At 38.2% G+C, this 27,149-nt stretch overlaps 1 protein-coding gene across 5 annotated transcripts in view; it reads right to left on the bottom strand.

Moving 5' to 3' along the window:
• The window catches only part of FAT1 (FAT atypical cadherin 1), a 152,012-nt gene that overhangs the window by 26,349 nt on the left and 98,514 nt on the right, over positions 1-27,149 (bottom strand). For all 5 annotated transcript variants that reach the window (XM_070757585.1, XM_070757586.1, XM_070757588.1 and 2 more), the window contains exons 10-18: positions 22,155-26,219; positions 18,282-18,478; positions 16,792-16,945; positions 16,340-16,573; positions 14,585-14,974; positions 12,005-12,219; positions 9,752-9,889; positions 8,381-8,524; positions 4,074-4,271 (exon numbers count right to left, since the gene is read on the bottom strand). In XM_070757585.1, the coding sequence (XP_070613686.1) occupies positions 4,074-4,271; positions 8,381-8,524; positions 9,752-9,889; positions 12,005-12,219; positions 14,585-14,974; positions 16,340-16,573; positions 16,792-16,945; positions 18,282-18,478; positions 22,155-26,219 (5,735 nt within the window). The remainder of the gene's footprint in view (positions 1-4,073; positions 4,272-8,380; positions 8,525-9,751; positions 9,890-12,004; positions 12,220-14,584; positions 14,975-16,339; positions 16,574-16,791; positions 16,946-18,281; positions 18,479-22,154; positions 26,220-27,149) is intronic.

The raw sequence follows: 27,149 nt of genomic DNA on the forward strand, positions 1-27,149 counted from the left end.
CTGTCTCCTGAAGCCGAACGCAGTAAAAAAGCCGTTTGGCTACGGGGTGGATTCTCCCTTCTTAACCGGGCAGTTGCAGCTTCTTTCTGTTTAGCGCAGCGTTTGAGCGCTAAACAGAAAGAAGCTGCAACTGCCCGGTTAAGAAGGGAGAATCCACCCCGTAGCCAAACGGCTTTTTTTACTGTTTAGCGCTAGAACGCTGCGTTAAACAGTAAAAAAGCCGTTTGGCTACGGGGTGGATTCTCCCTTCTTAACCGGGCAGTTGCAGCTTCTTTCTGTTTAGCGCTCGAACGCTGCGCTAAACAGAAAGAAGCTGCAACTGCCTGGTTAAGAAGGGAGAATCCACCCCGTAGCCAAATGGCTTTTTTTACTGTTTAGGGCTCGAACGCTGCGCTAAACAGTAAAAAAGCCGTTTGGCTACGGGGTGGATTCTCCCTTCTTAACCGGGCAGTTGCAGCTTCTTTCTGTTTAGCACTCGAACGCTGCGCTAAACAGTAAAAAAGCCGTTTGGCTACGGGGTGGATTCTCCCTTCTTAACCGGGCAGTTGCAGCTTCTTTCTGTTTAGCGCAGCGTTCAAGCGCTAAACAGAAAGAAGCTGCAACTGCCCGGTTAAGAAGGGAGAATCCACCCCGTAGCCAAACGGCTTTTTTTACTGTTTAGCGCTAGAACGCTGCGCTAAACAGTAAAAAAGCCGTTTGGCTACGGGGTGGATTCTCCCTTGTTAACCGGGCAGTTGCCGATTTTTTGCTAAACAGAAAGAAGCTGCAACTGCCCGGTTAAGAAGGGAGAATCCACCCCGTAGCCAAACGGCTTTTTTACTGTTTAGCGCAGCGTTCTAGCGCTAAACAGTAAAAAAAGCCGTTTGGCTACGGGGTGGATTCTCCCTTCTTAACCGGGCAGTTGCAGCTTCTTTCTGTTTAGCACTCGAACGCTGCGCTAAACAGAAAGAAGCTGCAACTGCCCGGTTAAGAAGGGAGAATCCACCCCGTAGCCAAACGGCTTTTTTACTGTTTAGCGCAGCGTTCTAGCGCTAAACAGTAAAAAAGCCGTTTGGCTACGGGGTGGATTCTCCCTTCTTAACCGGGCAGTTGCCGATTTTTTGCTGTTTAGCACTCCAACGCTGCACTAAACAGAAAGAAGCTGCAACTGCCCGGTTAAGAAGGGAGAATCCACCCCGTAGCCAAACGGCTTTTTTACTGTTTAGCGCAGCGTTCTAGCGCTAAACAGTAAAAAAAGCCGTTTGGCTACGGGGTGGATTCTCCCTTCTTAACCGGGCAGTTGCCGATTTTTTGCTGTTTAGCGCTCCAACGCTGCGCTAAACAGAAAGAAGCTGCAACTGCCCGGTTAAGAAGGGAGAATCCACCCCGTAGCCAAACGGCTTTTTTACTGTTTAGCGCAGCGTTCTAGCGCTAAACAGTAAAAAAAGCCGTTTGGCTACGGGGTGGATTCTCCCTTCTTAACCGGGCAGTTGCAGCTTCTTTCTGTTTAGCGCTCGAACGCTGCGCTAAACAGAAAGAAGCTGCAACTGCCCGGTTAAGAAGGGAGAATCCACCCCGTAGCCAAACGGCTTTTTTACTGTTTAGCGCAGCATTCTAGCGCTAAACAGTAAAAAAGCCGTTTGGCTACGGGGTGGATTCTCCCTTCTTAACCGGACAGTTGCCGATTTTTTGCTTTTTAGCGCTCGAACGCTGCGCTAAACAGAAAGAAGCTGCAACTGCCCGGTTAAGAAGGGAGAATCCACCCCGTAGCCAAACGGCTTTTTTACTGTTTAGCGCAGCGTTCTAGCGCTAACCAGTAAAAAAGCCGTTTGGCTACGGGGTGGATTCTCCCTTCTTAACCGGGCAGTTGCCGATTTTTTGCTGTTTAGCGCTCGAACGCTGCGCTAAACAGAAAGAAGCTGCAACTGCCCGGTTAAGAAGGGAGAATCCACCCTGTAGCCAAACCGCTTTTTTACTGTTTAGCGCAGCGAACGCGGAAGTTAGCGTTCCGGCTTCAGGAGACAGCTGCAAAGTGGCGCGCGTGTTTTAAAACGTCACAGCCGGCCTGGGGGCCTCGGGGGGAAGCCACCGAGCCCCCCAGGCCGGCTGCCACATTTTAAAACACGCGCGCCGCTTTGCAGCTGTCTCCTGAAGCCGAACGCGGAAGTTAGCGTTCCGGCTTCAGGAGACAGCTGCAAAGTGGCGCGCGTGTTTTAAAACGTCACAGCCGGCCTGGGGGCCTCGGGGGGAAGCCCCCGAGCCCCCCAGGCCGGCTGCCACATTTTAAAACACGCACGCCGCTTTGCAGCTGTCTCCTGAAGCCGAACGCGGAAGTTAGCGTTCCGGCTTCAGGAGACAGCTGCGAAGCGGCGCGTGTTTTAAAAGGCTTGCCAGCACCCCCCCCAGCCCCCCAGGCCGGCTGCAACCTTTTAAAACACGCGGGATACGAGCGCCAAGGAGCTGTCTCCTGAAGCCGAACGTGGAAGTTAGCTTTCGGCTTCAGGAGACAGCTCCTTGGCGCTCGTATCCCGAATGTGAGCTCGGGAGGCGAACAAAAATGTCGCTCCCCTCCCAGCTCTTATCTCGAGTAGCTCGTAAGTAGAGCTGCTCGTATGTCGAGGTTCCACTGTAATTACAAAGTATCCTTTTACAGTTCCTTAAATAAGCCATTATGTACTTAATGTTTATCAGAATTAGAAACAATTTATTTTGGTATCAGCAACTTACAACTAAGCAGAAATTTCCTGACACAACTACTAACTAGTGGAACAACTTGCCTCCAGAAGTTATGAGTGCTCCAACGCTGGAAGTTTTAAAGAAAATGTTGGATCACCATTTGTTTGAAGTAGTGTAGGGTATCCTGCCTAAGTAAGGGGTTGGAATAGAAGACCTCTAAGGTCCCTTCCAACTCTGTTATTCTATTCTATTCAGGTAGGAATGATACCAAAACCAGGCTTGAAAGGGAATGAGATGTTATGGTTCTATTTATGTACACATTCCAATGATCTGGGAAAGGCACATTCTTGATAATGTTGCTTTCCAGGGGTAATTTGACAGGTTTCTGAATAAATCTTCCATAAAAACTTTCACAAGGATTCAAATGTAACCCTGGCCAGACTGGAAGAAAGAAAAATATAATATTCTGCTGTGCTGGAGTGGTAACTCTTGCCTTTTCCCCCACTACTCAGTTTTCATAATAGCATCTTAAACTCCCTTAATTTTCAAATTCAGTAAAAACATGTGACACATACAGAATATAGTTTGTCAGCTATGAATAAATTAACTGCCTTGGAAATGGCCCTGGGTTGGGTTGAGAGGGGGAAAAAAAGGAGCTGTGATGTTCCTTCAATATACCAGGGTGATTCTACACAAAAAACATGTAACCCTTCCCTGTTACAGAGCTGAAGGGATTGGATACTGTAGCCTAGAGGTTAATTCTTTGCCTTACAAGGCCAAGGTTGTAAGTTCAAGTCCCAGTGAGGGTATGGCTAGCTGATGAGACCAAAATAAGGCACAAACACACACAGCCCAGATTCGACTCCTAGGATATGACTAGGTGATGAGAGCTAAAGAGCTTGAAATAGATCTATACTAGTCTCCCTTTATTTCTTTATCAGTTCCTTTGTAAGTTTAAAAATATGGTTTGTAGCCTGGATGGCCCCTAGACTGGAGCTGAAAGGCAAAAGGAAGCATATCTGGCTCTTGGGAGTGATGCTCATCTCTGTTTCCTAGTCGAGAGAAGCAGTGTTGCCCCCCATAATTATGCACCTGGCATGGCTATACACTGAGGTACATGGGACACTATTACTTTCCCATTTGCATGCTTTCAAACTGGGATAGGGACTGGGAGCTCACCCAGTCACGTGATGCTTGGGTCTTGAACTGTCAACCTGTTGGTCAACAAGCCCAGTGTCTTAATTTTATTAGAATGGATTGACCATCCCATTCCATTGTAATAAAAGAGTGGCCAAGATGTAGTAGTGATATTGATTTGGAAAACTTGTAGGTCTAAATTGAATTGATTTGACCAAATCAATTCTTTCACAGCTCAGCTATTTCAACATATTTCAAAAACATATTATAACATTTCATACCTTAATATGAAGCAAGTAATGATCCTTCACTTTGCGCTGTAGCTGGATACCAGTTGTAAGTACTGCGTGTTGGTTTATCTCAAAAGCATTGTCTTCATTTCCACTCAGAATTGTGAAAAGAAATGGTGGGCCATTGTGGGAGGAGTCTTTGTCTGTGACCACCAGCTGCTGAACGTTGTATCCAATTGGCTTATTTTCCTATTAAAAATGGGAATAAATCTTCTGACACAAAATCTTCTGACACAAGCCCTTAAACAATGCTTTATGTGGATGTGTTTATAGCTACTTTCAACTTCAAAATGTCACATGATAATGGATCAAGAAGCCCCATTTTGAATGAGCTATTTCAATCTTTCTCAAACGGTTAAAATATTTATAAAATGAAACAGATACTTTAAATTTAGGATAAATCTTTCAAACTCATTTTTTGCATATTACTTAACAGGTGTGCTTTATCTTCCTTCTTGGTTTTGTACAGTGGTAGAAAACATGATCAGCCTGACTTTATTTTTTTCACCATATATAAAGCACTGAGCACAATGATCCAGCTCAATCAATTGTTCCATTTCGAAGCACTGAAAGCTTCAACGTGCAAGAACATGAAATATTATTTTTGCTTCCAAAAGACTTATAGTTTTTTTGTTTTTATTTTTCCGAAATGGCCACTCTTGAAGTTGGATGCTGCAAATAGGCTACATTTACACATATTATCGTGTCTTTTCTAGATCATGGAAAGTAACTGTAATCTCTCTCTCCTATCCCTATTACTAAAAATGGTTAGGGTAAGGTAGTCCCACAATTTTCAATTCAATATCTCAATTAATGGACTAAATCTAATTATAATATAACATCTCTGGAGTATGTTGAAAACATGCTAAAGTCCTTCCAAACAAATAAAAATGTCTCATACATAATATCTGAATATATGTTATAGTGAATAGCTCTGGCTGTTAAGAAATTACAATACATTAGCTTTCTTTATAATATGTTGGGGCTTTTGAAATCAAGTTTCCTATCTGCTTCCTCCCTTTAATATAGGATCACCAGGCGGGGGTTGCTACTTACCGCCACTACCGGTGCAATGTGTGCACAGCTTCAGGTTGCCGCCAACATACATGCGCACGCAACCAAGGGAGATCGCTTCTGCGTATGAAGCAAAATCTTGCAAGAGGAAGCGTGTGCACAAGATTTTGGTGATATTTTGCTTCCACGCATGCAAAGAACGAAAAAAACCCACCAAATTTTCACATGTGCATGCGTCCCCTTATGAGAGTTTGCTTCCTGTGCATGCGCAAAAGTTTATCTCACTGGGACATACACAGACGCAGGCTGGAGCTGTGCATGCAGCTCCATTTTCGCTACCTGTGCACAGTCTGGCCCATACTGGGTACCAACCCAATACTGAGTATCACAAAATTGATGTATTTGTTGAACACAACCTAACCTTCAACTTGGAGGAACATAAAATATTGTTTTTGCTTCTAAAAGACTTATAGTTCTTTGTTTTTATTTTTCTGATGTGGCCACTGTTGAAGTAGGATGCTGGATTAGATGAAATGTGTTTAACTATTAGAACAATGCTAAAGTACAAAAGTCTCAGCAACAAAACATCCAGGATTACTTCCTGCCTGTGTCGTAACCCTCTGTGAAATAAATCCTTTAATCTCTCTGTCACTTTACTTCCTATGCAGTTAAAGGGGAGCTAAGCTTTCTGTTTCCTATCCTTTGTTTGGTTCATATATTTTACGATGCAACCCAACTAGGCCTCCAACCATTAATTCTTGTCTGACAATCAACCTGCCAAAAGTAAGTAAGCTTAGCTAGTAAACTCTGTAAGAGTTAAATTAGATTCAGGCAGGATATATTTAATTTATAATGTTTACTAATATTATTTTTGAGACCAAACAAATAAATGCTCTATTATCACAAAGCAAGCAAGCAAGCATCTGAATGAGGAAATTTAGCTACAAATAAAGGGAAATGAGAATATTTTTCATCCCTTAATTAAATGGCCCCACGACCAGCTTCACTATAGATTTTTAACAGGATAAATTTGATATTGCTAATTTAAGCATGTTAAACCTTGTTTTCTTGTTTTAAAAGAAACTTATTAATTACTATCAGTAAACATTACTATTTATCCTTTGCTAACTTTCTGACTAACGCAAATTTAAACATTAAAACTAAATTTCAGATGATGCTGTTAAATTCTTATCTAGCTGCTCTCTACTTAAGAATATCAACAAAGATTTAACAAATACATTTTGAGTATGAATATGCAAATCAATTAACTTTTAGCTTCACTTTTTTTGTTAATCACCGATTTCAGTGATTTATTGAATAAGAAAAATCAGTTCATTGAGCTCTGATAGTTCCTTTCCTTCCAATTATGCCATGCTTAGTTTCTTTCGGTATTTCTCATGTTGGCAAAAATAAATTTGTGAGATTCTGATTTCCATTTGCAAGATGAATTTCACATAAATTAATAACCTCAACCTAGTAACATAGATAGAAGTACCTATGATAATCAAAAGATTCTCCCCTTTCTCATAGATACATTTTTGAAGGAAATAAAAGAAGCTAAGTTGTCAATATGGATTTCCTTATAAAATAGCACCGGTGGTCTTTACTCACCGGTGCCTTTTGCTGGAGGCCCGGGGAGACAGAGGCACATGGCGGCCGCCATCTTGGATTCGGCCGAGATCTCGCGAGACTTCGCGAGATCTCGGCCGATGATCAGGCCAGGGTGGCCTGATCAATGATGTGTCCGGGCGGGGCCTGCCTGCCCTATAAAAGGGCGTGCAGGCCCGAGGCTCTCCCTTTTCGCCCGGACTCGCCACTGCGTGCAGACACCCATCCGCCCTCCCTATCTTACAGTGTGCTATTCTGGGTCGCCCTAGGGGGCCGAATAGGAATTTTTGGCGGTCTGGCCCCTTAGCCATGACCGTTTTTTCGCCTATTCCACACTGTGGAGACGGATAGAGCTGTTAGGGGTGCTTGCACCTGTTTAGGTTAATTGGCTTACCTTTGGTCATTTGGGTAGGCAGGTTAGGGGCGGAAAACTGGGTGGTGGTTTAGCAACTGCGTGTTCTCCATTGGGCATCTTTGGGGATGATTTACAGGTTCTCTCCAAGCTTGTGGTATTGGCGACCTGAGCAGCTGGGGGGAACCTGTCTTTGGGTCCTGCCCATTTAATTCCCCTTTCAGGGGTTAGCCGGCGGGACCTCCCACATGCAAGTGCATGGCATGGTCTCAGGTGAGGGAGGGGTCCCTCACCTGGATTAGCATGGAGCTACGCCCATATGTTGCCCCGGAAGTTTATTATATGTCATTTTTCGCCCCGGAAGCAATTGTTTGACCCTGCGGGTCCAAGTTAGGGTCTAGCTAATTATGTTGATTATGCTAATTTGATTAAATAAATTATGCAAATTTATTTTAATAAAATGACCCAGTTTAAATCCAGCTCATTGTGTCCGTGTCGTTACTCCGCCTCTCCTGCAAAATCAGGATAAGGACTGACTTCTTTTCTTAGGTCATGGAATCAAGGAAGGGTATTTTTAATTTGTCAGCATTACCAGGGACACTTTGTTTATCAACTTCCAAAATCCATACACATTCAAAAGATACCATTATTTAAACTCAGGCTCTGGAATTGATTAAAGACTCACTGAGAATTTATATACTGCTCAAAAAAATAAAGGGAACAATCAAATAACACATTCTAGATCTGAATAAATGAAATATTCTCATTGAATATTTTGTTCTGTACAAAGTTGAATAGACACAACAGCATGTGAAATTGATTGTCAATCAGTGTCACTTCCTAAGTGGACAGTTTGTTTTCATAGAAGTTTGATTTACTTGAAATTTATTTATTTACTTATTTATTTGTTTGTTTGTTTGATTTTTATGCTGCCCTTCTCCTTAGACTCAGGGCAGCTTACAACATGTTAGCAATAGCACTTTTTAACAGAGCCAGCATATCGCCCCCACAATCCGGGTCCTCATTTTACCCACCTCGGAAGGATGGAAGGCTGACTCAACCTTGAGCCAGTGATGAGATTTGAACTGCTGACTTGCAGATCTACAGTCAGCTTCAGTGGCCTGCAGTACAGCACTCTACCTGCTGCGCCACCCTGGCTCTTAGTTATATTGTGTTTTTTTAAGTATTCCCTTTATATTTTTCAACAGTGTATAAATGTTTTACAATCCTCTAATGGTTGGATTGTATTACATTATAAGTAGAAGCAATACTACAATAATATAGAAAACAGACAAAATGCTAGAATATAATATGAATGAATTACCTGAATAATAATGCTATAATTCTCCCTTGAAAATAAGGGTGGATTATCATTTATATCAGATACATCAATATTGACTGTAGTTGTGTTGCTTCTTGGCGGGTATCCATTGTCTGATGCTTGAACTGTCAAAGTGTAACCTGAAATCTTCAGAGTGAAACACATAGAAAAATATTAACATATTTTAATATTTTAATATTCTTTTGAACTATAAAATTCTCCGCATTTTGCATTAAGAAATTTTATATACTGTAGTTTTTAAATTAATAACAGAGTATCTGAACATAAACAATGCTAATTGCTTTACAATGATTTGTAAATAAGCACTTGTACATTACAGTATCAACTATGTACAGCAAACAACATAACTGAAATGTAATCTTGCTGTCTTTCCAAGAAACATTTTTTGTCCATAGGGCCAATTCATATATACACCTTTCACCTTTGACTACTGCAGTGCAATCAACACAAAATCTAGCAGTAATGATACTAACTTGTATAAGCTTCAATTTCTTGTATTCAAGTATATGTACTGACTGGCAAATGATTACCAGGTGCAATTTTAACTTCTTGGATCAACAGCTAAATCTCTAAATTGCTTAAGGATCAACCATCTGAAAGCATCTAGGATGTTCTCTATTTAATAGGTCCCTTTATTTGGTATGTCAGAAAAAGTATTTTCTTCTTTCATCTTCCCCTCTCTATTTCTTTCTCTCTCTCTCTTTCTCGACATAACTACCTACCAATTTTATTTCCAATAGTGGCAAATACCTGTTTGCTGGTGTTATTTGGTGTATGTATGGGTAAAAGTCCTCAGAGAGTCCTCCGAGTCCTCGGAGAGGGGCGGCATACAAATCCAATTGATTAAATAAATAAATAAAAATTAAGGATTTGGGATCTTTCCATTTGACTGCAAGCTGGTATTTTTGCAAAGCTGACTTCACTTTGCCATTTCTCCTCTGAAAGTCCAGAGAAAGTCTTGGTAGACATTGCTTCTACCTTCTTAGAAAATGAGTTTGATATCCATTCTCTCAACATTCAGGAAATCTTTGAAAATGTGGATTGCACACCCAGTTCACATGAAGACTAGCTACTTGCAACCTTGGACTCTCTTTCTTAGGTTCAGAAAAAAATAATTTTATTTAATGTGGTCAAATTATAGGAACTACGAAATTTAGGTTTTGTATTTTATATTTTAAAGAATGGATGCTTTATATGGAATTTTTGCTGAAAGAAGAAAACTGAATTGAGGATTTTGGGTTTGAAGACTAAGAAATATTAGGACAAAATGAAGGGGTAAATTACTTGTAAAATAGATAATATCTAGAAATACTGTTAAAATCATTACAAACATAATCTTAAGTATGACCCTACTGTCTCTCTGTCCAGAAGTTTAGCCACTTTAATTTCACCCAAGGTGGGATCAATTGTGAACGGATTTCCTTGGTTGCCATCTATAATAGAGTATCGAATGCGGCTGTTCCAAGGCCCATCAGCATCAGCTGCAAGAATCTAAAAGATACATATTTCTCAATTAAAACCAAACAAAGTAGGCAGTGATTTTCTTTCAAGTCGTTTAAATTCTCAGATAAACATCTTCCAGATTCATAAACTCTAATTTAACAAATCTATCCTTACTTACAAATTCAATCATATTGCAGAATCAATATTCAAGGCATTGTAGTATTCTGTATCCTCAGTTTAACAGCAATAGCATGTAGACATACAGTGGGGGGGAAAAGTATTTAGTCAGACACCAGTTGTGCAAGTTCTCCCACTTAAAAAGATGAGAGAGGCCTGTAACTGACATCATAAGTAGACCTCAATCATGAGAGACAACATGAGAAAACACATCCAGAAAAATCACATTGTCTGATTTTTAATGAATTTATTTGCAAATTATGGTGGTAAATAAGTATTTGGTCACCTACAAAGAAGCAAGATTTCTGGCTCTCACAGACTTGTAACTTCTTCTTTAAGAGGCTCCTCTGTCCTCCACTCATTACTGTAGTAATGGCACCTGCTTGAACTTTTTATCAGTATAAAAGTCACCTGTGCACACCTTCAAACAGTCACAGTCCAAACTCCACTATGGTGGAGACCAAAGAGCTGTCGAAGGACACCAGAAACAAAATTGTAGCCCTGCACCAGACTGGGAAGACTGAATCTGCAATAGGCAAGCAGCTTGGTGTGAAGAAATCAACTCTGGCAGCAATAATTAGAAAATAAAAGACATACAAGACCACTGATAATCTCCCTCAATCCATGCAAAATCTCATCCTGTAGGGTCAAAATGATCACAAGAACGGTGAGGAAAAATCTCAGAACCACACTGGGGAACCTGTAGAGGGCTGGGACCAACATAACAAAGGCTACCATCAGTAACACACTACGCTGCCAGGGACTCAGATCCTACAGTGCCAGATGTGTCCCGCTGCTTAAGCCAGTATATGTCTGGACCCGTCTGAAATTTGCTAGAGAGCATTTGGATGATCCAGAAGAGTATTGCGAGAATGTCATATGGTCAGATGAAACCTAAGTAGAACTGTTTGGTAGAAACACAACTCATCGTGTTTGGAGAAGAAAGAATGCTGAGTTCCATCCAAAGAACACCATACCTGCTGTGAAGCATGGGGGTGGCAACATCATGCTTTGCGGCTGTTTCTCTGCAAATGGACCAGGACGACTGATCCATGTACATGAAAGAATGAATGAGTCCATATATTGTGAGATTTTGAGTACAAATCTCCTTCCGTCAGCAAGGGCACTGAGGATGAAATGTGGCTGGGTCTTTCAGCATGACAATGATCCCAAGCACAGCGCCAGGGCAATGAAGGAGTGGCTTTGTAAGAAGCATGTCAAGGTCCTGGAGTGGCCTAGCCAGTCTCTAGATCTCAACCCTATAGAAAACCTTTGGAGGGAGTTGAAAGTCCGTGTTGCCCGGCGACAGCCCGAAAACATCACTGCTCTAGGAGATCTGCATGGAGGACTAGGCCAACACACCAGCAACAGTGTGTGGCAACCTTGTGAAGACTTACAGAAAACATTTGACCTCTGTCATTGCCAACAAAGGATATATAACCAAAATACTTATTTTCCACCATAATTTGCAAATAAATTCATTAAAAATCAGACAATGTGATTTTCTGGATGTGTTTTCTCACGTTGTCTCTCATGGTTGAGGTCTACCTATGATGTCAATTACAGGCCTCTCTCATCTTTTTAAGTGGGAGAACCTGCACAACTGGTATCTGACTAAATACTCCCCCCCCCTGTATACCGCTTCCCAGTGCTTTACAGCCCTCTCTAAGCGGTTTACAGAATCAGCATATTGCCCCCAACAATCTGGGTCCCCATTTTACTGACTTTGGAAGGATGGAGGGCTGAGTCAGCCGTCAGCCGGCGAGAATCGAACTACTGAAAGCTGATGATCAGCAGAAGTAGCTTGCAGTACTGCATGCTAACCACTGCACCACTGTGGCTTTTAAAATAATACTTCAGAAAAATCAGCAAATATAGAACAGTATTATTTTCTCAAGCAGTGCTGTTTAAGCTTAATTTTTGTTCTTCTAAAATGCAAGTGTCATGCAGGACTATCTCAGGGAAGCTAGGAATGAAAGTACATACTGTGATGATTGATTGTTCAACCTCAGCATCTTCACTGATTACTGCTGTGTAAGTGTCTTGACTGAATACTGGAGTATTATCATTGATATCAGTTATGTTTATATTCACTGTTACAACATCACTCAGTGAAGGTGTTCCTCCATCGGTGGCTTCTACCATCAGAAAATGCTCAGGGGAAATTTCATAATCAAGGCTTCCAATAATAAAAATTCCACCTAGAAAAAAGAAAGTGACACTAATAGTTACAGAAAACAAAATGATAATGATAAATTTCAAATTGTTCCATAAATTATTTCAGGTTTAGTAACTGGTTTGAAGCTTTAAATGTATCTGGTTTATAGTATGAGAAAGATATAAAAATAACCCCTTTTGAAAATAATTCATGCTTTTATGGCTGGTATTATTTCTCTCATGCATTTCTGCTAAAAAGCTATCCATCAGTAATAAATAAATGTTAAAACCAATCAAAGCAACAGTGGGTAATCAACAATAATCCTTTGGAAGTTGTTGATTTGCAATTCCTCAAATCTGTTACCTCTGTGAATTCTTAAAGACTGTTTTTGTAACAGGATTTGAATCTTTCGCTCCTTGTAATCAAATATATTGCTAATCTCTTTTTTTAAAAATTTAAAATAATCTTTATTAAATGTTCTTTTAAAAACATACAAATTATATACATAACAAGAAAAACACAACAAAACAATAAAAAACAAAATAAACACATATCACATAACACCAACTATAAACATAATGCAAACTAATACATGCCATATATTGACATAGTATACCTTTAACAGCCTTTCACTGTTATTATTTTACATGTGTACGTTTTAGTTGTTATAAAGTTTATCTTCCTATAAATTAAATCTATTGAGTGATTAATTTCTATTTCAACAGCTATTTCATTTATTTTATATTTAATCAAGTATATAATGCAACATTTGTATAATTCTATTATTGTCTAGGTGTTATCATGCTGGCATTACTGTGATGGATATAAATTGGTGTTGATTATATACATGCTCTTTTTAAACAAACAAATGAAAGGTGACTTAAAAGCTTTGAGGTAATCTTTTGTTAATTTAAAATGAAATTAACCTGACATAAAAACTTATTTTACACCTCAAAGAAGAAGTTGGTTATAATTCTCTTATTGTTGGAAATATAACTTGGAAGTTGTGGCTTTTTCAATATATTTTGAAGTTATTCACCAGGCTATTAATATGACTTTATAATGATAATTTTTCTGTTTCTTAACTATTTGGTTGGTATAAATAGAATTTATCAACATATCAACTACTACAGTAGATTCTTCAAGTTTTGGATGTAGCTCACAAAATAATCATATGAAACTGGAACAATATAGTAATGCCTGATTAGGTTTTTTTAAAAGTCTGCATTTATGTGCGTTCCTATATTTGAATTTTTATTCACACATAGGTAGAAAAAAGATTTTCAAGCAATTTGTCTTATTCACTTGTTTAGTTTATGACTTTTTTTTAAAAAAAAAAATTGTCCCAGTCTCCAACTTTTGCAATTTGATTGTCTGCCTGGAAGGGGGGGGGGAGTGGAACTCGGCATACAAATCTAACAAAAAACAAACAAACAAACAAACAAATATAAATATTCTTTTAAAAAAATATAGTATTTCTTAAAAATCTTTTTTTTTTGTCTGACAACCCCTTCCTTTATGGAAGACACCGAAAGAGTATTTTTGTTTGGGAATAGCTTATGGCTAATTTACAACTTTTGCAGGATCTCTTAGGATCACCATTAGAGTCAGTAAGTCTGTAAGAAATTTTCAATTATCCAGGTCATGGTTGTCACAAAGGTGCTTTTTCTGGAGGCAACTGGTCCTCCTTTTTTTCTTTGAAGACGTTTTGCTTCTCATCCAAGAAGTTCCATCAGTTCTGACAGCATAATGGGGAATTGAAGGATTTATATTCCTTGCAGAGACCTGGTATTTGCATCCTTTTATAGGATTCTTGAAGCACTTTGTAGATTTATCTGTGTCCTCAGGGTCACCCAAGTATAGCTAAAAGTCTAGAGATTTTCAATCGTACATAACCAGTGTATGATTGAAAATCACTGAAATAATATAACTTTACTTAAATGACCAATAAAGTGAGATCATTTCCACCCCCACTAAATTAGGTGATTATGGACCTGCATTATTTTCAAAGGGAATGTGACAGCACTGCATCACATAAAACTGAACCATTATTTTGAGATGTCAGTGCATCTTTATATATATATATATATATATATATATATATATATATATGTATATGTATATGTATATGTATATGTATATGTATATGTATATGTATATGTATATGTTTATGTGTATGTATGTATGTATGTATGTATGATTGAAAATCTTTTTTAAAAAAGCAAACTATTTAAGCATGATAATTTGTCCAAGACTTCACCCTTAATTTTTCTATTTTATTAAATAAAATAAAATATTGTGTTAACACAACACATTATAGGAATGTTTAAAATGCACAAATATATGCAGCCCACAATGTTATTGATAGTAATTTTTCCTTATTTATTAGTAGTTATATCAACAATTACCTCTTTTTGAATCAATACTGAATCTTCCATGTTCATTTCCACTCACTATGGAGTAGCTAATTTCAGCATTGGCCTCAATATCCCGACTAGCAGCATAAACCTGAAGAATTTCCATTCCAACTATTGCATCTTCTGAGATGGTTGCACTGTATTCTTTATACTCAAAGATAGGAGGATTGTCATTTATATCCAGAACAGAAACCACCATTGTAGCAGTAGAAGTCAGCTTCCTTGGTGAACCTTCATCTTCAGCTTTCAATATTAAATGATATATTGCTTGTAACTCCCGGTCTAAGGGCTTTTCCAACTTAAGAATCCCAGAAAACTCGTCAATAGAAAACTGCCCATCTGCATGTGTTAGCAGAGAATAATGAATCTTCTGATTTAGACCTACAATTAAAAAAGAAATAGGCTCTAAATATATTTTCAAATGAATCTACAGTGATACCTTGTCTTACAAATCCCTCATCATACAAACTTTTCGAGATACAAACCTGGGGTTTAAGATTTTTTTGCCTCTTCTTCCAAACTATTTTCACCTTACAAACCCAAGCAGCCACCACTGGGATGCCCCGCCTCCGGACTTCTGTTGCCAGCGAAGTGCCCGTTTTTGCGCTGCTAGGATTCCCCTGAGGCTCCGCTCCATGGGAAACACCACCTCTGGACTTCTGTTGCCAGCGAAGCACCCGTTTTTGCACTGCTGGGATTCCCCTGCAGCATCACAAAAGCACGGAAGTCCGGGGGTGGGGTTTCCCATGGAGGGGAGCCTCAGGGCAATCCCAGCAGCCCAAAAACGGGGGCTTCAGCTGGCAAAAGGGGTGAGTTTTGGGCTTGCACGCATTAATCGCTTTTCCATTGATTTGTATGGGAAACATTGTTTCGTCTTACAAACTTTTCATCTTACAAACCTTGTCCCGGAACCAATTACGTTCGTAAGATGAGGTATCACTGTATTGGATTAATGCAGAATTAAATGATAACTGTCACTTTCAAATATAGCTTTCTACTAGTGCCAAATGACAAGTAATACAAATGTTTATGCAACTTAACCTATTTTTTTTCAAAATGCATGCATAAGTTCAATATATGCACATTGGTCCACAGAATTTAGTTTAAATGGATTGATTGCCCATGGCTTTAGTTAAATTATACGCTATTCATCCATAACCACAATGATTATATCTTTTGTCTGCTAAGTAGTCAGTTTTTCCATAGCGCAGAAGATTTTCTGTAACAAAGCTTGATCTAAAGCAGGAGTCAAACTCTATTCCATTGAGGGCTGCATCAGGGTAGTGTCTGACCTCTGGGGGATGGGGTGGGTGTGGCCAGGATAGGCATGGCCAGTTCAATGTCACTCATGTCAGGTGGCACCTCTGGTAGCCTGAGTGCTTTGCCAGCAAAAATAGAGCTCAGGAACCCGTTTTTGTTGGCAGAGGCACTGCGGGCCGGTCCTTCACTGTTTCCAGGGCGGTCCTGCAGGCCTTATCTTAAGTACCCATGGTCCGGATCTGGCCTTCAGGCCTTATGTTTAACATCCCCAATCTAAAGTAAGAATGACTTCACAATCTCATAGGCACTGGCTGCCAACTGGAAGCAGTAGCTAGTAGTAATCCATGCACAGGAGCTGTGATTAGGTTACAGCCACATCTACAAATTAGGGATTATATAATAAAAAGACTTATGAAATATAATTAAACAAACATATGCATAAATAGTAGAAGTTTATTTTAGAAATAATTATTCTATAATTCATACCTGCATCCGCATCATTAGCATGAACTCTTGTCAGCAAAGTGTTCAATTCAGTGTTTTCAAACACTGTGATAGAATAGGTTTCTGCTGTAAACTCTGGAGGGTTATCATTTGTATCTTCTATATTCAGAATAATGTTAGACTGGCAAAATCTTCCTCCTGCATCTGAAGCCTTCACCATAAGGGAATAAACAGATTTTTGCTCTCGGTCAAGTGTTGCTAATGTTTTCAGTTCACCTACAAAAGAAGCAATGAAAATAAAGGAACCATATGATGTTAAGAAGTGCATTTATAATTTGATAGACCAGATTAAAGAGATCCTCTTAATCTCTTCAAAATCACATGTAGTTTAGTTTACCTTATAGTTCTGGTTCTCAAAGCCAACTATGCAAACACCTATTAACTGTAACAAAGAGCTAAGGTTTCAATGAAAGTTTATAAACTCTAAATGCTACCTGTGTCTGGATTGAGTCTGAATTCTTCTGCTCCAGCACCATATAATGTATAAGTTATTTCTGCATTGGAACGGATATCTGCATCTGTGGCTATGACTTGCATGATGAATTTGCCCGGAGGGGAATCTTCTGGAACAGTGTCCGTATACCAGGCCTAAAAGCATTTGTAAGATAATTGTGAGTAAAAATACATTAAGGATTTAAGATGTGGTCTAAAAGACATATTAAGATCAGATATTACAAGATTTGAAAATGTGAGAGACAAAGAATAAAAATATTTAAAGGTTACTCTTACATGTTCTACTTTCTACAGTTCCACTGTTCTTCTGATTGACCAGTCCCCACAAAATTGGAAACATAACAAGGGAAACATCCTAACTCTGCCCTTTTCAACCTCAAGTCCTATGTTACTACCTGTCTTGGAGACTGGGTGACAACCGCTAACAAATGGTTTCTGTTGGCTTGTCTCGGTTAGCTAAGCTATGAAACCTTCGACAACACCGAGCAGAGAATTTTAACAGAGCGCGGATGTGTGATAAAGCCAAGACACAGACTTAGTTAAATAAGTATTATTTACATATAAACAACATTTAAACAATCCAGAATAAGCACGAAGTAAATACAGAATAATATGCACTGAGCAATTACAAGATTAGCACAAAGCAAAATACTATGTAGATAATAAGCACGAAGCTAAAATACAAGAAGATAATAAGCACAAAGCCTATACAAGAAGATAATAAGCACAAAGCTTATACAATATAGATAAAAGCACAAAGCTTATACACAACTCCCCCTCTCTCAGGCAAAGTGAAAAGGAAGTGACCGAGCAAAATAATGAGCTTTTATAGCTTCAATGAGGAAGTGATGAAACAGCCTTGAATATTAACTCTTCAAGTACAAGTTAACTCTTTAAGTGCACATTAACTCTTTAAGTACAAATTTGGTACAAGTATACAATATGCAGTTTACAATGGCAATCCCTAACAACCATGTACCCTGTACTAACAGTTTCCACATTAAAAAAAATTGCCATATCTATATTAAAACTCTTCAGCTTTCCCCCATCTGGCCCCTTCCTGTAAGTCATATAATATTCAAATAATATGAAATACTGTCAAGAATTATAGAAAGTTTCAAATTTTTTATGGCACTAGCTTGGAAAGATCGCCGTAGAAAACAAGAGCAAGTTTTGTAGTTTTAAATATGGTATTAACTGCTTTAAAAATATATATATACACATCCTTACATCCTAAAACCTGTGATAATAAACAGATCTTTTAATGGTTTCCTATATATCATCAGGTTAACTTCCTGGATGTTATTAATATAAATTAGGGTTAGCATATATACCGACTGAAAATGTTTCTGGGACTTGATAATTTTCTCTCCCCAAAATAATTATTCAGCTTGAACATTAGTATTCTTGTTATCTAGCTGGCAGGTTTTCAAACTAGAAATAAACATCTATCAAAAATCCAGACCATTACCTTTTCACAAACTGGGCTATTGTCATTTGAATCAAGGACTTTTACTTCTACCACTGCTTTAGCAGCAAACATCCCATCAGTAGCTGTGATATTTAGAAGATAGTTATCTTTTACTTCTCTGTCCAATTGCTTTTTGACATAAACTTTCCATTCATTCTGTATATTTTCTACAGCAAACTGTTCCAATGGATCACCTCCTAAATAATTAACAAGAGAATATACGTTTATGCCATTTAAAAAAAAAGGAAAATATACAAGACTTAAATATTCTAAGCATGACATGGGAAGATGCTGAAGTACTCGCCCAAGACTGAAAATGCTGGACATCCCTTGCTCCCGCAAATGCTACACATAACATAGAAGGACCTAGTGCTAATAAAAAGTGCAATATCTTATGCAGATACAACTGCCACTATGCAGATATATGGAAATCAATAGTTTAAGTTATTACAGTAAAACAAACCCATATTAAAACAATATATTATAAAACTTGTTACATTTAGAGTATACCAGCAGTGGATTGCTTCTGGTTTGGACTGGTTGTTAGAACTGGTAGTGCCAGTGGTGGGAGGCTTCACCCACCCGCCCGGGACATTTTGCACATGTGTGGAAGTCTTGAGTATGTGAGCTGGTAGCAAAATTATTTACAACCCACCACTGGGTATATCTCTGTACAATTTTAAATAAAAGCTGTAACAGCATATTTGAGAAAACATGTAATCCTGCTTCCATAAGAATTATATTCTGGTTCACAGCATATTTTGCATACAAACATTGTTACCTCCGTAAAAACCTATATCCAATGCTTTCATGTTTGCAAACGTGGAAACTTTAATATAAATGGAATTCAACTCCTAGAATGCCTAGCCAATTTTGAGAAGCACTACTTTAGACCATTAGGAGTATGAACGTTTTCCTCAAATAATTGTTATGCATTATTTGATATAACAAATATGTCTTCTATTTCACCAGGCATTCCAGTCTTTTGTGTATTACTATTTTTAATATTGTTTTATGTTGCATTAATTGTCTAACAGAATTTTATGGATTTTTTTAAAAATCCATAAAATCAAGGGTTATTTATAAACTGACAAATCAGCAGGGCAAACAAATATGCAAACTTAGAAGCTATTACTACTCAAACATTGTTAAAGACTTTAAAAGTTCGAGTATTGCTTGCTTTGAATCCCTGCTTTATAGTGTACCTAACTGACAAAAATTTTGGATGGGAAAAAATATCAGCATTGCTAAATGCATACTAGTCACATTCCAAATGGTAAATACTTATTTGACAGCTATACTGATATTTTATTTTTAGTAATGAAACTCTTACAATCAATACAAATAACCGTTCCATAATAAAATTATATATATAGTGTGTGTATGTATAAGTTGTGCTCGTAAGTTTATATACCTTGGCGGAATTTGTGATTTTCTGGCCATTTTTCAGATAATATGAATGATAACAAGAAAAACTTTCTGTCACTCATGGTTAGTATTTGGCTGAATCTAGTTATTATCAATCAACTATGTTTATTCCATTAATCACAATGACAACAGAAACTATGTAAGTGACCTTGATCAAAAGTTTACATTCCCTGGTGATTTTGGCCTGATAATATGCCCACAGGTTGACACAAAGCAGTGTGAATGGCTATGAAGGTAACCATCCTCACCTGTGATCTGTTTGCATTTATTCAGTGTGTGTTTGTTTTATAAAAGGCCAATGAGTTTCTGGCCTGACAGACCCTTGCATCCTTCATTCAGTGTTGCACTGACATGTCTGGATTCTGAGTCATGGGAAAAGTAAAAGAATTGTCAAAGGATCTGCGGGAAAAGGTAGTTGAACTGTATAAAACAGGAAAGGGATATAAAAAGATAAGCAAAGGACTGAGAATGCCAATCAGCAGTGTTCAAACTCTAATCAAGAATTGGAAAATGATGGATTCTGTTTGAAACCAAGCCATGGACCAACAGAACAACTAAACTTTCAGCCACACAACTGCAGGAAAATTGTTGGGGATGCAAAGAAAAGCCCACAAATAACTTCAGGTGAAATACAGGACACTCTGAAAACATGTGGTGTGGCTATTACAAGATGTACAATAAAGAGGCACTTGAAGAAAGATGGGCTGTATGGTTGAGTTGCCAGAAAAAGCCATTACTACACAAGTGTCACAAATTATCCCACTAACAATACGCAAAACAGCATAGAGAGAAGCCTCAAACCTTTGGCACAAAGTCATTTGGAATGCTGAGATCAAAATTGAGCTTTTCGGTCACAACCATAAATGCTACATTTGGAGGGGAGTCAACAAGGCCTATGATAAAAAGTCCACTATTTCTACTGTGAAACACGGAGATGGATTGCTGATGTCTTGGGGTTGTGTGAGCCACAAAAGCACAGGACATTTGGTCAGAATTGATGGCACGATGAATCCAGTATACTATGAAAAGATACTGGAGGACAATTTACATTCATCACCCTGGAAGCTCAGCATGGGATATACTTGGGCATGACAATGATCCCAAACATTAGGCCAAGTCGACCTGTCATTGGCTACAGTAGAATAAAGTGAAGGTTCTGGAGTGATCATCTTGGTCTCCTCACTTCAATATCATTGAGCCACTCTCTAGAGATCTCAAATTTGCAGTTTAGGCAAGACAGCCCAAGAATTTATAGGAGCTGGAGGCTTTTTGCCAGGAAGAATGGGCAGCTTGACCATCTGAGAGGATAAAGAGCCTCCTCCACACATACCAGAAAATACTTCAAGTTGTCATTGATGTTAAAGATGGCAACACACTGTAATAAGAACTGGGACATGTAAACTTTTGATCAGGGTCATTTGGAAAGTTTCTGTTTTGTCATTATGATTGAAAACAAGTAAACAAGTAATTTGCCGGGGTGGCGCAGCAGGTAGAGTGCTGTACTGCAGGTCACTGTAGCTGACTTGTAGATCTGAAGGTCAGCAGTTCAAATCTCATCACCGGCTCAAGGTTGACTCAGCCTTCTATCCTTCCGAGGTGGGTAAAATGAGGACCCGGATTGTGGGGGAAATAGCCTTGCTCTGTTAAAAAAGTGCTATTGCTAACATGTTGTAAGCCGCCCTGAGTCTAAGGAGAAGGGCGGCATAAAAATTGAATACATACATACATACATACATACATACATACATAAATAAATAAATAAATAAATAAATAATAAACACAGTTGATTGATAATAAATGGCTTCAGCCAAACACTAACCATGAGTGAAAGGAAGGTTTTCGTGGTATCATTCATATTCTCTGAAACATGGCCAGGAAATCATAAATTCTACCAGGGTATGTAAACTTATGAACACAACTGTTATTTAGATTATATAAAGAAACAATAGCTAGTTTCAAACAGAGAGATTCAGGTTAATGTAAGAATTCAGAAGACCTGAAGTTATCATGATGGTTTCACATAATGTATAAATAATGCACTACATAAGTTTTCTTTACCCACAGCATACTCATATTAAAATATTAACTTCCTTTTTTTCACTTATAATTTTAACATACTGTACATTTTTCTACTGGCCAGAAACAACTAATATTATAGACATGGATCAAGAAACATTAAGTGCAATGACTTAATGACAACAGGGATAGGAAGAATACTATAGGCTGCTACATTAATATAATGTTCCATATTTCTTATATCAGAATAGCACATGGGTTTGACCTTATATTTCAAGATCAATGACATAAAACAGCTTATGGAACAATGAATCTTCCTCCTTCCATGACAGTGGATCTCATAAATAAAAGGGTGTCTATTTAAGATGTAAGCTTTGTAATAGAAACATATATAGCTAAAGCTGCCTAAATATATTTATAAATATTTACCTGTAATAAAATAGTTGACTTGTCTATTAGAATATTCTGAATCAGCATCAGTGGTGCTTATTATAGCAACTACTCCTCCAACTGGATCATCCTCACTGACTGTGCCTTTATAAATCTCTGCAGTAAACTGAGGAGGGCTGTCATTCACATCAGCTACATAAACTTCCACAACAGAGGTGGAGGACAACTGCATTTTTTCAGCACGGTCAGATGCCACCACAATAATTTTGTATTTGTCCTGCTTTTCCTGGTCAAGCTCTCTCAGAGTGGTAATCCAGCCAGTTTCTAAATTTATGCCAAAAGACTCTAGAATTTCAGTATCCTGAGTCGGCTCCAGCTTGTAAGTAATTTGTCCATTGTTCCCAGAATCTTGGTCCATTGCTTTTACCCGTATGACTTTTGATCCAGCTGGCATATTTTCTACTAAGTATGCTTCATAAGGATTGGCTTCAAAGATTGGTGCATTATCATTTGTATCTTTGATCTGAATACTTATGTCTACAGAAGAGACAACTTTATAATTTTCCTTCATAAAATATGCAAGCACTGAGAATTGGTACCATTTAGTTACTTCATGATCCAAACTTTTTTCAACTTTTAGCCGTCCGTTATGCTTGTCTATCACAAAATAATCATCTTTATTTCTTTCAGGTGTATATCCTTTAACAAGACTGTATAACAAGGGATGGGTGTGCTCTGCTCGTATAATAACAATTTCAGTCCCAATAGGAGTGTCTTCAGAAAGAATGTAAGAATAGAATGGTTCTGAAAATTTTGGCAAACGTATTTCAGGAGAGAGTATTCTAACATATAGGGGGACGCTAGAATCCTTTTGCGGGGATCCACCATCCATTGCTCTAACAAAAAATGTAAGAAATTGATTTTCTAGCCCTATTAAGCTTTCTTTTGTAGTTATTGCTCCAGTCAAATGATCAATTTCTAAATTCTCCTCAACATGTTCAGAATCTGCTTCAATTGCGTATGTGATATCTGCATTGGAACCTTCATCAGCATCGGAAGCCAAGACTTTGATGATAGATGTACCTCTTGGAACATTGGAACCAATACTGACTTCATACTCAGTTGCTCGGAACAGAGGAGCATTATCATTAACATCAGTGAGTATAACATTGATGCTGCAGAATGCCACTTTTCCCCCAGCATCCTTAGCCATGAACCTGATATGGATGACCTTCTCAGCTTGAGTTTCACGATCAAGTATTTCCAGGGTAAATAATTGCCCTCTCTCATTAGTATAAAATCTGTCTTTTGCAAAATCATTCATAATATGGTATGTTACTGATCCATAACTGCCAGTATCTTTGTCTGTAGCTTTGACTTCGGTCACCAGGGTATGCAATGGAGCATTTTCAGATAATTCCACCTCATATTCATCCTGACTGAACACAGGACTATGCAAATTGGCTCCGATTACATTTATGTGAATCTGAGCTGAACTTCTAAAGACTCCATCGGAGACAGATATATTGAGATGATAATTTGGTTTCAGAGTTTGTCTATGTATGTTTGAAAGAGTGATGACCCCAGTCTTGCTATGTATAACAAAATGCATGTTATCATTCCCCGTTAATATGGAATATTCAAGCTTTTCTGCATCTGAATTGTCTGGATCTGAGGCTTTTACACATGTTACAAAGTGCCCATGGGGAGCCAATTCACTGATATTAGATTTATAAAGCAGCTGGCTAAACACTGGTGGATTATCATTCAAGTCTGTTATATCAACAGTTACCACGATGTCACTGCTCAGTGGAGGCATTCCACTGTCTATTGCTCTTACCAACAATATGTGTTGCTGAGTTTGTTCAAAATCCAAGCTTCTTGCTGTCAGAATGAGCCCTGTATTCTCTATAACAAAATAATCACTGTTCCTGCTAATGTTGCCTACCAAGTGGTAAGAAATCTTTCTGTTTAATCCAGAATCAGCATCAGTTGCCCTGACATGTATAACAGATGTTCCAATTATAGATGCCTCAGAAATTGTGGCAGCATATATTTGTTCTGTAAAGACAGGAGGATTATCATTGATGTCTTCAATTATTATATCCACAAATACTTCAGCATGGGCCCCTGTCAATGAATCTGTTGCCCGGATGCTCAATTTGTAAGCAGGATGGGCCTCAAAATCTAAGGGGGCAATAACATTGAGAACTCCAGTGTTGAAGTTGATATTGAATTGATTAAAAGGATCACCATCTGTGATGCTGTAAAAGACTTTCAGCCCTTCTGGGCTATATGCTTGCACATGAACCACTGGACTATGGAGTGGGATATTTTCTGGTATCTCTGCACTGTAGAAAGTTTTTTCAAATATGGGCATGGCTTTATTTACCACAGTGATTGGAACAATAACTTCAGCAGATAAGCTTGGTTCTCCTTTATCCTGGGCTATCACAGTAAGACGATACTCTTTGTTTAGTGTGTCTGGATCAAATTGTTTCTTGAGTGTGATTTCACCAGTTTCTCCTATTTGGAATTGGTCACTATGTTCCTTGAAATAATATTGTATTTCACCATTTCTACCAATATCATTGTCGACTGCAGTGACATAGTGAATCACTTCACCCACTTCAGTATCTATTTTTACAGTGGCATAGTAGGGAAGATTGACAAAGACAGGGGCATTATCATTTATGTCTTCTATAGTGATCTTTACCACAAGGTGTACGATGATGGATGGATTATGTTCTGCGGTCACTTCTACCACAATATCAAATGAATCCTGTTGCTCACGGTCAAATGGTATTCCAGTGGTTGAAAGGACTCCTGAAGTATAACTGATTTTAAATCGATTATCTGGATTTAGAATCTGATAGAACAAAGGTTCATTAATTTGATTTCCTACAGCAGTGATGACTGCTACTGTTCTCGCTTCTGTGGAATTTTCCTCAACCACAGCATTATAAGAACTATGTGTGAATTTCAGCCGATTTGCTTTGGCCTCTTTTACATTAATTTTGACAGATGTAGTGCTTGAAAACCTGCCATCTGATACTCTGATTGTCAATTCATATCGGCTTCTTAGTTGAGTTGTATTTTGAACTGTTATCCACCCAGTCTTGGAATTGATTGAAAATCTTTCTCCAATATTGCCTTCAATGATAGAATACATGAGCTGTGAGAAGGCTTCTGAATCCGGATCAGTTGCATTTACTGTAACAACTTTTACTCCTTTGTATGTTGGCACTAGAAGAGTTGCTTCATAGAGGTCTTTAGAGAACACTGGAGGACAATCATTGATGTCAATTACGGAAATAGTAACATTAGCTGCATATTCTGCAGATAAGCGTGGTATTCCCATATCATATACTTGCACAGAGAAATGAAAAACATTGGTTTCTTCATAATCCAAGGCCATTACTGTACGAATGGCTCCTGTACTAGAATCAATGGCAAAATATTTGTGGGCAAATGGTTCAATAATCTGATAGACAAGTAAAGCATTTGATTCTTTGTCAGCGTCTGAAGCCCGAATCACTAAGGGCATGTTCTTCTCTGTTAAAACCACACTGTTAATTGAAGCAGATTCACTGATGACTCCTGTGTATTCTGATTGCATAAAAGTTGGTGCATTATCATTCTCATCTCGAAGGTGCACCAGTACAGTGGTGTTAGTGGACTGGCCAGCCATATTGGTTGCCTGAACAATAAGACTATAAAAAGGCAAGGTTTCAAAATCAAGAATCTTCTGAGAAGTGATAACACCAGAATGTGAGTTTATAGTGAAGGCATCATCTATGTTGCCCGCTTTTATTTCATAGGCTACAGATGACTGGCTATGTGCAATAACCATGATGATGAAACTGCCAATGCTGCTGTTTTCACTGATTTCTGCAGAATATTCTTGGGAGGAAAACCTGGGCAATGCATTGTCAGAGATTGTGACAGAAATGTGCACAGCTGTGACTTCATTCATTGGGGGGATCCCTTTATCTGTTGCCTTCACCATCAAAGTGTACTCATCCTGAATCCTGAGATCCAATTCTTTTGCAGTAGTAATGCTACCCAAGACTGGGTCGATGTTGAAAGCATTCCTAATATTTCCTGTTTGGGAAAAAGGAAAAATAGAAGGACAGGAAATTAATGATCTGAAAAAAATAATACTTTATTTAGATAAATCTATATATTGTCAATTGTTCCTTACTGAACACCAACTTATTAGATTCAAATAATATAAAGCACAGTGTCCTTTAAATGCCATGGAATTTTATGCTGAAGTAAAACAAAAAACTTAGAATGAGTCTTGCATATAAGCTACCAGTTGGTAGCCATCAAAGGAACTGAATTCTGCAAGTGCCTGGAATTGTATGCAGTCAGGAGAAGAAATCATGTGGGCTATAAGCACTGGAAAGGCCTGTGCCCCCATGTGTAGAATAGGAATGTAGTGGGCTGCTGATGGATAGAGCTCTCTGACCCTGCTTTTCTAAGTCCATAATAATCTAGAATATTTTGGGAGGAGAGAGGTTAATTTTTATGGTCACATTTTCAAAACTGATTTCTTCATAAATACCCAACCTGTAAATTGTAGTCAAACATCCTTTGATCAAGCCTCATTTGAAGATTAATTAGTAGTTCATTAACAGTCCTTTTATGTCATTATTTTAAAATCTAATAACACTTCAGTGGCTTAATTAAAACATTTTTAGCTAAATTACTCCCAATTAAAATGTATAGACTTGAGGCTCCGTATTAAAATTTTTACTTTGAGAAAAGGCAGTTTTATTCTGACTGCTGAATAAAAAGAGGAACAAATAGGCTTTTCTGAATGGCAGAAAATACTCTGGCATATCACGCTACCTAGGAAATTCCCCAAAATTAAGACAGCAAATATTTTTCCTAATACTTTAATTACAGAATGTAGCAATCAATTTTAAATCCACGACTTCATAATGTCTGATTTTATTAGCATGTTTAAATTATGTATTTGGGTAGGCTGTTGATATTATCCTTTTTATTACTGAAACTCATAAACAG

Source organism: Erythrolamprus reginae, chromosome 7, assembly GCF_031021105.1.
Source record: "Erythrolamprus reginae isolate rEryReg1 chromosome 7, rEryReg1.hap1, whole genome shotgun sequence".
Lineage (NCBI taxonomy): Eukaryota > Metazoa > Chordata > Lepidosauria > Squamata > Dipsadidae > Erythrolamprus > Erythrolamprus reginae.